Genomic DNA, 12,619 nt, shown 5'->3' with positions numbered 1-12,619 from the left:
TTCAAGAGCCTTATTATTCAGTGAGCGATTTCCTGATACTCTATCATGTCATAGCAAAACAGTAAAACCAGTTCTCCCTCCTCTCTCCTCTTTAAACAGTAAATACTCTTAAAACAACAACAGCAATGTAATAATAATAATAATAAAAAGATAGAGAAGAAGAAGAAGGATCTTTACGTAGCTACTTTTGAAAACAAAATTAAAAGGTGCTTCACAAATGAGAAGGGAAACCAGCAGCAAAAAAAACATTTAAGAAAAGGTAAAGGTAAAACAACGCTAGCAAGGAAAGACAAAATTGAAAATCTAAACAGGTAAATTACAAACAAATGTAAAATAAATAAAAATAATAATTAGGAAGAGATGATAAAACTTTATAAAAGCCAACATAAAAATAACTTAAAGTGGAAGAACAGAAAAAGGCTGTTTATAAAATTCTGTCTTTATGAGAGATTTAAAAAAGGAGCCTGCCAAGGAGGAGCTCGTCTCCTTACAGAGGTTGTTCCAAAGAATGGGTTCTGATCAGAACCTCAGCCCAGGACCTGCTAGGTTACCAATGGGCATGTACTATGTCAGAAGACCCGAGCTATCCTCCTGAGAACTGAGGAAAAAGCATCTTTCAGTTTAACTTTTTTTATGATTTCCTGCCTCTTTGGACAGGAAATAGGCCACCCACACACATGAGATATCATTGGAAAGGCCAGCATGTCCTCTATTGAGCACATCAGGACTTAGCAGGGTAACTCAAATAAGTCAAAAGATATAGACCAAAACAAATGTCCATTACAGAGGACAAAAATGAATAGGCTGGGCCTCAGGCGGATATACCACGGTGCAAGCTCAGTGTGGGCTTTAAAGTCATCAGTAAAATGTCACAATGATTTCTAAAATTAATAGCTAGCCAGTGAAGACAAGCTAAATTAGAAGTGATGCCTTCTCTTTTTTGGAATTAGTGAGGAGTCTGCATGTTGGCTCAAACAGGTTCCAATTGCCTAACCCTGAGCATGTATGGCCATCTTTAGATTTCTTTTAGATAAAACTGAGCTGCTCAATAGTCATGTTATCCACATGTGTGGAACACCTAAGCTGTGTTTTCCTGCTGTAATCACTCGTCCTTTCAATTTTGGCCACGAATCAACTCTTAACTATCTGTTGTTCCACCTCACTGCAAAGCATTATCTTTGTTCTTTCAGTAAAACAAAGCTGTAAGAGACCAAAAATACTGGAGCATAAAAAGCATGTTTTGTGAAGCAGCAGGCCACTATATAAGCACTATATCAGACAACGACAGTGCATTGTTGCTTTTACTGGATGTCCTGGCTGAATGCATTATAATTTTCCATTCTTTTCTAATGGACACCAGGGTTTTTAAAGTGGTGCTTTGTTAGTGTACCCTGCAACAACTCGACAAGGCTCGGTCCAGAGAGACTCGTAGAAGGCCTGTCTGCACACCACGCTACACCTTCCACACTGAGAGAGCCACAGTCAATTATTCATACCAGAGACAGAAAAGCTACATTTCACAAAGTTTTTTGTTTCAAGTGTCAATATTATTTTTAGTCATGAAATATTTAAACACTGAAGGTTGGTCATCGGGATGTAGGGGGTCAAGCCATCTTGAGTTGAGTTGTCAGTTAGTGTGAATATAGACTTAGGCACGCACACGCACAAAGCACAGTTAAAATGTGTGCAGCAGAGGATAAGGGGAATGGACGGTGCGTCAGTAGGATGTGTGCACTGAGACGTGAATAAAGACCATTTGCTCATGGATTCATAGGCTTCCGTCATCCATTATTTAGCATTGAGAAGAGCAGTGGATTGGTGGCTGGATGATTTTTTCTGACAGCGTTTACATGGCTGACGGCTACAGATGGGCCGATTTTTACGGCTCAAGATAAACACTTTGTGTTTTCAGCGCAAAGACTTTTCTCTGTAAAGATAACCAGTGGAAAAGGTCCTCGAGGATCCGGGGTGTGAAAAAACGTGGTTCCCTTCACACAATGCGACAGTGTGGCGATAAGTTTAAAAGGTCCAGATGCAATGCATTTCAATGACAAAGACTGCAGTACAGGAATATATGCCTGTGTCTGAAAAACATGCCTGCAGCAAATCCATTTATGGACAATTAAGAGATTGCTATAGATTTCAACATGAACGATTTTGCCTCAAATGTGAAACATCAACAAAAAAGCAGCTACTAGCCGGCGTTTGCCCTGCATCCAAAAGCAAAATAGCATTAGCTCCTGCCTATTGAGTTTGCTAAATGCCCCACATAAAGTGAATTTGCCCCCCAGGGCTGGGAAACAATCACGGAGGCGAGTGTTCCATTTAAGTGATTTGAATGATCGGGGCACTGCAGTGCTTCCTATCAGCCAGAGAAATGGGTCAATACACTGAGACTAAGTGACATGGCTGGCAGTCTGCGCTCTTGTGGAAGACCGGGCAGAGGAAGAAGAGCGGGACCTAACTGTCATTGGGTCAGACAGATGTGGAAATACAGACGTGCACATACACTGAATGACTCCAGCTAGCTAGGATAAGCTAGGCCTGAGGTGGCGCACAAACCTCTCTTCTTCTTTTGACAAACAACACTTGTAATTGGCATTTGGCCAGGACAAATAGTCCTTTCTACTACAGTGTATTCATTATCAATAAAACTGTGAACCTTTATCTCACTGCATGTACCTGTACCTGTAGAAATGCTCCCAAATAAAAGCTCTTTTCTGCAAACTAAACAGAGTTCTACCACTGTGTGTTTCCTAGTATATCAAGAAAGCATATTACATCATTCTGTTAGTACCAAAAATAGCCACCACACCACTTTTTCACTCAAGTTTACTAATATGCAAATCTCTCCTAATCTCTCAAAACAAGATGAGAAAACAAGAACAATGCAGCAAAAAGGCAAACAAGGTCCACATCAGTCACCAAACACTGCTGCCAACTTTTGATGCAGGAGTCACTGTAGTGAAGAAAAATGCCATGACTTACCTTCAGGGGTGATTGACACAGTGTCTTTCTCCCAGGACACAACAGTGATGTAGGCCTCCACTGAGGCAGGTATAATACACTTGAAGACCGCCACATTGCCTCTCATGGCTTTCTGGTCCTCCACCCGGACAGTGTAGGGCTCTCGTAGGACTAGGAGGGGAGGACAGACAGGTGTTTAATACAAAATGGGGCCAAATTAACACGGGTCTTCTACTCGACCGTCTTCGAGTTTTTTACAATGATTGCTATGAAATTTTAGCTTCATATATCAAATATTGTTCAGGGATATATATATATATGTGTGTGTGTGTGTTTAAAAAGCCAACTTTCAGGCCTTTTATGGCACATTGAAATGTTTGAGCAAAAATATCACCAAAAATATTAAATATAAAATCCTGATATTTTAACTGGTCTTTCTTACCATTAAAATGAATCAGGATCTGTATTTGGTGACAGATACTTCAACCTCAAATATACTTCATCCTGTAAAGTCTAATATTTGAGCACACACTAATAAAAAACTGACATTTTTTGAAAGATATATAGCTGTATTTCACAATAATGCAAAATAAAACATGTAGAACGCCTTTCAACAAGAAATTCGTATTCACAATAATGAGGAAAATGCTTTTTTCATTCACATGAGTAGTCTTGCAAGATCAAATTGCCATGTCCACATGGCGTGATCAGTGAAACTACCTCGCAACATTCGAAAGCATTGATTTCTACTTATAATTGAGTATCATCTGTGAACTGGAATCTGAATTTTGTTCTTTCGGGATTCTACTTATGAAAGTTGAATGAAAATATAATTTTCTTTATTTTTTGTGACTAAGAATTTTAAGATTCTGTTTTATTTTTGCATTATTGTGAGATATACTATTCAGACATTGTCACTAGTTGTCTTTTTCAATGTGAAGTTTTTTGTTTTCTCAAATATGGGAATATGAAGCAGTGATGGACAGTTTTTCATATTTTAAATATCCAGTTATTAATATCCAGACTTTTGTTAAAATAAGTCCCAAATTATAGTTTCTGATTTATTTTGATGGTAAGAAATTCAGGCTTTTATCTTTAATAGTTTTTGATATACTCATGTTTAAATATTAGATTTCATTGTATGAAAAATGACTTGAAAGTGGGTTGACAGACCATTTTTCAAAAAAATGTATCTTGAAAAGTATTTGATATGTCAACTTAAAATGTCACAGCACTTATCATATATGTTTAAACTTTTGACCAATCTGTATCCAAATCGGAGTTGGTCGAGCATAAATTGTTCTAAAAGTTTGCTGATTTGCGATGTGACGACCCAATGGAAAACAAAACAGAGTGACGAAGAAAGAAACTGACCAGCCTTAATGTGAACATCTTGGCTCCTGATTCTCCCTGAGGGGTTCTCCGCTGTGCAATAGTAGGTATTGTCGTGGATGAGTTTGCTGAAGCTGGAAGGGGGGATCTGGAAGATCTGAAGGGTGCCATTGGGGTGCACATGACGGATCCCTGGCACATCATAGATCTCCTCGCCGGTGGCCAGGTACCAGCGCAGTGAGACAGGAGGCACACCTGCGGCGGGACAGGGCACCGATGTCCCTGTGGTGCTGGCAAACACTACCTCTTGCACAGATGCATTGACAAAATATAAGCTGGAACGTAGATCTTCACCGAAAACTGCAGAGAGAAATGAGATCAGAAAACCACGTCAGACACGGCATGGCGAATCCTTCAATAACTACCAAGAAAGGACCTATTAAAAGATCTGTAAGAGAACAACCATATTTACATATTAGTGCTCTACTGCATTTGATTTTTTTCTTTTAATTTAGGCCAAGTGTGTTTTTCACAGTCTGGCTGCTGTGTTTGTCCTCACTGCAGTGACAAGAGGTGGCAGGAGTGTGTTTCTTGTTGTCTATGAAGAGACACTGCAGCAAGGCCCCAGAGAGTAGTAGTAGATGTGAAACTACAGAGCTGCAGAGAAAGCCAGACCTGCCTACAGTCAAAGTGCGTCTATCCATACCAGATTCAGTTCAGTTACTTTCATTATTGTTAAGAAAATACTTTTTTTAAAACGCTCACCAAGAAATAGAAACAAAATTCTTCTAAAAAGTGCGGTCAGAAGACCGGCCCTTGGCCCACAACGTATTCACCAAAGGTTCTGATCGTGTTTTCACCAGGATGGATTGTCCTCTAAGTCACAAAAATGGAACACATCAAGACAATGACTATGCTCAATTTTACCACCTTCTGATATTATGCATTGTCTGCAATACCACACCAAAGTGAGGTGGTTAAGCTAAGGACCTCTATGCATCCATCTATCCTCTGCCGCCTATCCTTTTCAGGGTCGCGGGGGGGCTGGAACCTATCCCAGCTGTCTTGGGTACACCCTGGACAGGTCGCCACACACAGACACATTCACACCTGTGGGCACTTAGTTTTAGAGTTTCCAATTAATCTATCCCCACTAACTGCATGTCTTTGGACTGGGGGAGGTACCCTGAGAGAACCTACGCAAACACGAGGAGAACAAACTCCAAGCTAAGGACCTATGCTACTGAATTTCTTTGAGCTCTGATGAATTTGTTTCTTTGTAATGACAGTAAATGTCTGTTTTAGACATACTGGGTATTGTACTGTTATGTAATCATTTGACTGCTTATATAGCCTGTTTTTACATTCTTATTACATAAATCATTCTGGATTTTGAAGATGGAATTGTGTGAAATATCATTTAAAATCCCCACTGGCCTAACCAAACGAGGTTCAGGGCAAAAGCACACCAACAAACTCAACAAAATCTTGTTGTTATGAGCTTAAAAAGCCATTACTTTTACATTACAGCACTTTCAACTTAACTAATTATTAATTGGAAACTCTAATGGGAACTTGTATTTTAACCCTCATAGGGAAATATCCATATGTTTTCTCTTGACAAACACATTTGTGCCTACATTTTACAATAGATCTAAACGCCATTACAGCAATATTTAATTTTGCATTTAAAAAATAAATTATTCATCATTACAACAACGATATATCATATTACTGCTGTGGCATCAAGCACTCACTGAGAATACGATTCGGTGACTACCATTTGGATATTGCCAAAACACATGCACCAGCTGGTAAGCTGTGAATTTGTCATGTGTGCAACAGAAGATGTTTTCTAGTCATCTTAACTAATGAAGCAAGTCAATGTAATGTGATGCACTTCCCCAGTAGTAAGTTACCGCTGTGGATAAAAACTGACAATGCAGCTCTGTGCTGTAATGGACAACCCACACTGTCGGCATGCAGCCAGGATATGTATATTGGCTGGAACCCAAGTAAGACAGCAGAACTCGTTTAGTACATCCAGTGCAAAATAAAGTCATGATGTGTGTTTGTAACATGTTTCTATAAATCTACAAACACTCCATATGTATCACAGTTGTCACTTACTGTAGTTCCTTTTATACGATTTTCTCTCCCCGAGGAGATTGTATAACCTTCAGCGGTAATATTTATTTAAGAGATTCATCACCAATAGATGAGGTTCAACAACAGTGTTGTGTCTTACAAGAAATGATGCCAAGGCAAAGGAGAAGATGCATCATAATTATATAAATTGCCATTAGAAACATAGCTAAAAGACATTAAAATGAGTATGTTGTGCTGCTCATCATAATCGCATAATTGTTTTTATATGTGTTTTATTTCTACTGGTTTTGATCAGTCCTAATTGAGCTGAGTTAGCAGCATTTATTCACAAACACAAAGGTAAACATCAGTTTACTTTATGTGTCAATTCAAATTTAGAGATGCTCATGAAACTTGTTTGTCTATCAGACAGGTGAATATCCCACCAAGCACCAAGCGTCCATTGACACTGTTTTTCAGGTTAAATCAGGTGAGATAGCTCTTGGTTTAAAAATATGTTACATTACGTCTAAATTCAGATGGAAGACACATCCGGGCTAGTTTGCTTCAAAAATAATACTTTACTCATTTACTCTAGTGTACTCTTTCACTTTTTCAACTAAAACTTAAAGAAAGTTTTAAGCAAACGTGAACACTGCTGTCTTTAATATCTTTTAAACATAGATGAAACACATATTTATTGGGTGCTGCTTCTGTAATGTGCAATGCATTGAAAAGGACTCTACTAGATCTATTGTGACAGTGTCACCAGGGACCATGGAGGGTACCACCTAGGAAGTTAATGACAAAAGTTTCTTCATTAATATGATATAAGGGTCATGGCCCATGCACATTTAAAATGACTGGTTGTCATGCAGTGCTTTTAAGCTGACTGTTCAGCTCACCTTAATTTTCACAAAAGTGTGACTGAGGATCTTTTATTGAAATATGCAATATTGTAAGTGGTTCTTTCACTCAACGTCACTGAAGGTCACTGATATTCTGTGGTCTCTGGTTGCTATGCTGCTTGCAGCCACTTCCTGTATGCATGCACCGTTACATGTAATGGAATTCATATTTTTACCAGACTGTACAAGGATGATAACGGCAAAGCCTGTAGATGTGATGAAGCTTGCTGAAATGCTGCCCACATGCTTCTTTGTGCTATAGAAACAAGTATTGCCTACAATGTGTTACTGAAATCAGCTCTGCTATCTGCATCTCCAAACTAAATAAAAAAATTGCACATATACAAACTTGGAAATGATAATTCCTCACTGCACACAGAACGGTATGAGTGAACAGAGAGTGATCAGCAGTCCTGCAGAGCTGTTGCATGAGCAGCCTCTGTCAGTCACCCTTTGTAAATATTGCATCTCTACTGTATGTCTGCTCTCTGCTAATGCGGTCTACCTCCTCCTGTCCCCAGCATGCTTGTGCGACAGCTGCCAATCCCCCCTCCCCAGAGACCAAACATTTTAGCGCTTCATAAATTCCTAATGAGCGTTCTCAAGTCACCGGCTACTTCCACCCACTGGTCGTTCAACCTGTGACAACAAACAAACAGTGTGGCGTACACATGTTTCTGCACATTTCTAGCTGCACTCACTTCACACATACAGTACTCAGAGGGCCGGGCCTGGAGGTGTCGAAAAGAGAATGGCTGCAGTTGTCAACAGCTACAAGACTGTAGTTTCTTTTTCCATGAGGTGGCAAGAGAGGGTAGAGTCACCATGATACACAGTTCAGCTGTGGGAGACTTTATTGATTGCCAGCTTGGCTATGTTTAGACTTAAATGTTACCTGCCCTAACTGGCAAAAATGCCCATGCAGGCCCACAGTGACTAGTTATGGGTGAACTGTGGGGCTGTGTGGGTGGAGCAAACACAAACTTATCCCACATGGGCCCCAACTGGGTGTGTGAACACAGGGCTTACAGTAGTTTTGAATGTTGGTGTCCCGATATGGGTTTTATACGGTCAGACCCACTATGGACCTACCCACATGTGTGGCCCCATGTGGGACCAAATCAACTATGTGGTGATTCCTTGTGAATAACCATTGAGTATTTCTTCTTCAGACACCTTTCTCACTCACTATGTGTTAATAGACATCTCTACATTGTATCATACTTGTTATTAATCTCTGTCTCTCCTCCACAGCATGTCTTTATCCTGTCTTCCTTCTCTCTCCCCAACCGGTCGCAGCAGATGGCCCCGCCCCTCCCTGAGCCTGGTTCTGCCGGTTTCTTCCTGTTAAAAGGGAGTTTTTCCTTCCCACTGTCGCCAAAGTGCTTGCTCACAGGAGTTCATATGATTGTTGGGTTTTTCTCTGTATGTATAATTGTAGGGTCTACATTACAATATAAAGCCTCTTGAGGCAACTGTTGTTGTGATTTGGCGCTGTATAAATAAAATTGAATTGAATTGAATAAGGAGTTTATTTATTTTGAGCAACATTCTGGTCCACACTTTCTACCAATTGGTGGCTGTATTGTATAATTGGGCAGATATGAGCTCCTCTCTCCACTTAGTGTAGGCAGCCCACTCTATAGGCTACTCCACTAAAGCCCATCTGGGGCCCAGATGTGCCCTTATTTTCATGTTGGTCCTGGGGCCCACAATGGGCTGCCCACTGTGTGGGTCTGTCCACAGTGCCCACTCATGTTTGCTGTGCAGATACCAAAGGTTTGGACAGACAGCATTCAGCTTTAATACCTGATATCATCACAAGAGCCTCCTCAAACCTCTCACTAAGCATTTATACAAATAATCTAACTACAGTACAATTATTGTGAGGGTGTTCATTTGATTTTTTTAAAAACTGCCTTAACACTACTGCCCTTATATTCCAGGGCAACTGTCAAGTGTTTCGTTTGCCGTGCCATCTTGTTAACTTCATTTTGATTTCTGTTTTATTTTGAAGGTTAGTCCCTTGTGTTTTTTTCTCCTTTGCTTTTCCCCCTACCCTTGTCAGTGTCTGATTAACTTCACTTCTTCCTTATTCACCTTGACTTTCGCTTTTCCTTTTGAACTTTTTCACTAGAGTGACATATTATTAACCCTTTAAACTTGTCAGTCAACAATTAAATGGCTCATTTATGAAGCATAAACCTTTTACCATTATTATCATTTTTATTTCCTCAAAACAGTTGTTCTCAGAGCTTGACTATGCTGTCATAAACACAGTACATAAGCTGCAAGCAGGCCAAAATCATTAAACAGAGGCATAATAAATAATTTAGAATGGCCCTCTCCAACTATAATGATACACAGACAACTTCTCAGGGGTTAATTTACAGCCAGGTAATCACACAGAGTAACAGCTTGTCAGTGGTTTTCTCAAGCAGGAAAGTCTGCCATCAAGATGGTCATAAAATCTCAGCATCTGTTATGAATAGCAGGGAGCGAGACTCTTTTATATGGATGACTTTTTCACCACGGTGCAGTTCATTTTCTTCCAAAACAGATGTATGAGCTCAATCTGAACCTGATCTTCAACAAGCTGTACAAAGTAAAGGCTGAGAAAATCCAAGAGTTAGGTCTGTCACACTGCATGATTTTTCTTTCCAATATAGTGTCTATATTTACAATTATGGGGAAGCCCAGTATATGAAGCTATCAACAAAAGCAGGCAACAAAAGTATTTCGATTTTTATCTACTGTCAGGTCAAGCTGGGTGCCAGACTTTTAATATAGATCACAAGTTCTGAAAAACACCTCATAATGACAGGTCAGTAAGAAAAAATTAGACAAAATCTAGATTCTCTTCATATCAGAATAATATTCATTTTCATTTACCTTGGCCGGTGTAGTGGTAACAACCAGCTTTTACCATAACTGTTAAAAGTGACAAAATAGTCAGGGTGGGGGTTGGATGGGGAGATGGGAGAGCTGGAAAGCTCTCAGACAGTGACACAGAGGCCGCTATGTACACAGAGATGGAACGAGAATGCAAAGAAAAGGGAGAAGGGTGGAAGAGATGCTATGACAGAGGTCAAAAGCACGCTTCAGCTTAGTCGTCATCCACAACCTCCTTGAAATGAATGTTTTTACCTTTTTTATTCCTCTTCAGTCTCTTTTTCTGTATCTATTTCTTTTCCAGCTGTCTGATTGCATTCTCTTCTGACCTTCATCTCTCCTTCACACTACTTTAACCCTGCCTTCAACATTCTGATTTTTTCCACCTTTACACAAGGTACAAAAACAACAAACCAGAGCAAAAAAAAAAAGACACATGAAGCCACCTCCTGATCTGCATTTATTATCCACTGGACCTTTCTTGCAGCTAGAAATTTGGAAAATTAAACAACACATATGCTCTGCTGTGCCGTGGCTCATGGTTCATGAAAATTGAAAAAGAAAATCAACTACTTTATAAATAATTAAGGTACTTGGACCCTACATCCAGCAATGCATCTGAATCTGGTTAATACTAGACACTCCTCACAGTCTATTCCCTCTTACTCTGACACTGAGTAATATCTAATAAAGAAGAACCCACACATAAACACAATTTGTATTTTGGGGAACATAATATTGAATATTCAGTTGTAAATTAACAGCCCAAGACTATTTATCATAATGGTTGCTTGCAAGCAAAGAGACAGTACGTGGGAGGCTGCTGGCTGTCATCAAGCGTGTGTACCACCGTTAAATAATAATCTTATTAACGGCTGTGATAAAATAGTAAGACATAACACATACAAATGCGCATCTCAGAGATACGTTACGCATTGTTTTTGCAGAGGGATAAAGCACACTTTTGAGGATCTGTTGATAACGCTGGGCCCGCATGAGCAAGATCAAAACAAGAGCTAGCAGAATGTTGAAACAGGAGATAAAAGATTTATGTGGACCCTATCAATACTCAGTCAGCCGTCAGCCTGGTTGGCAGATAATGGCTGCAGTCTGCAACGCTTTGGTCCACATCTTGTTGGATTTTCTGTTCATAGGGCTGTCTCTCACAATAATGGGCTTTTTATCAATATTACTAAAAATTAATATAAAACAGCAATCGAAAGACGGCAAACATCATGGAACAGGATCATTTTGACACATAAACAATTTGCACTAATAATTTGGACTAATAATTGCACATTAACTAAATGAATACTAGATAAAAAGAAAAGAAAATCACAATTGGGAGCGGTGCTACTGCTTTATTTAAGTACTGTAAAGACAGATTGACGGTAAAGAATAAAATAGAGGAGAAATGCATCAAAACAAGTCATTACCAGGAGAGGAGCTGTATCTGCTGTGGGGAGATTTTTCAGTTTTAAAAAATGAGTCTTGTTTTGTTTTGTTTCTGGTCATTCTGTGGCTGGAATTTCACTGTGGAAGTGGTTCAGGCAGCTCCACCCACACACAGCCACTGGGGTCCAGGTGGGTTTTTCTTTTTCTGATGACAGAGTCATTTGTGTCACAAAGTCTAAAAGAATAAGTCCAAATGGAGCTACTGTAAATATATACAAAGGCTCACTCTTGCAAAAATGACATGAATCATTATACCATGAAACTGGCAGAAAAACACTTTTTAGGTTTATACAAACTATTTAAATCCTTCAGTGCATCCATTCTCTGTTCCCTTAACATGGCTCTGTCGTTACCCACATGCCATTACATTATCATGCTGAAGGAACACCAACCCTCTCCCACTCCCATCATGCCCACACACAGAGGCATACTCTCTAACAGCTTCTACATGGCAGCTTGTGCCAGAGTTGTCTTAATTGACATTACTTTTCCCAGAGCCAAAATCACAAAGAGGAAAAAGTGATATTGTTCAATTATGAATCCCACGCATGTATAATAGATGGACTCTCACTTTTTTTGTGCGTGTTCTTCCTTAGCAATTCTCAGAAGAGGGGCAGGAACCGGTGGGGGTGGGATGGGGGTCCTTTTGAGTTAGCCTCTTCCTCTTCCTGTGTGGAATAATGCTTGGCACACTCCCAGATGTCAGCACCTATTGGTGGCAGGCCCTGCTGAAGACTCTAATCTTGGATTGCAGGTGACTCCTCATGCAATCTTCTCTTTGCGGAGCCTCTGCTACTATGTTCGGAGCTCAAGGGCAACAGACAAGCTTCGGTCACGGAGAGTGCACACAGGCGTGTCAGATGGATCTGTGGGCTTGTGTGTGTGTGTGTGTGTGTGTGTGTGTCTGTGTGTGGGAGGTGGGGTTAATGTCTGGTAGCCCATGAACATAGAGACTGACATGGGCTTGGTTCACAAGT

General features: G+C 40.0%; 1 protein-coding gene across 3 annotated transcripts in view; it reads right to left on the bottom strand.

Annotated features, from left to right (window-relative positions):
• dscama (Down syndrome cell adhesion molecule a) overlaps positions 1–12,619 on the bottom strand; it is a 103,642-nt gene that overhangs the window by 77,310 nt on the left and 13,713 nt on the right. For all 3 annotated transcript variants that reach the window (XM_063487319.1, XM_063487317.1, XM_063487318.1), the window contains exons 2-3: positions 4,342–4,659; positions 2,989–3,138 (exon numbers count right to left, since the gene is read on the bottom strand). In XM_063487319.1, the coding sequence (XP_063343389.1) occupies positions 2,989–3,138; positions 4,342–4,659 (468 nt within the window). The remainder of the gene's footprint in view (positions 1–2,988; positions 3,139–4,341; positions 4,660–12,619) is intronic.

This window comes from Pelmatolapia mariae, linkage group LG10_11 (genome assembly GCF_036321145.2).
Source record: "Pelmatolapia mariae isolate MD_Pm_ZW linkage group LG10_11, Pm_UMD_F_2, whole genome shotgun sequence".
NCBI lineage: Eukaryota > Metazoa > Chordata > Actinopteri > Cichliformes > Cichlidae > Pelmatolapia > Pelmatolapia mariae.
This window is presented reverse-complemented; position numbering and strand designations above follow the sequence as displayed.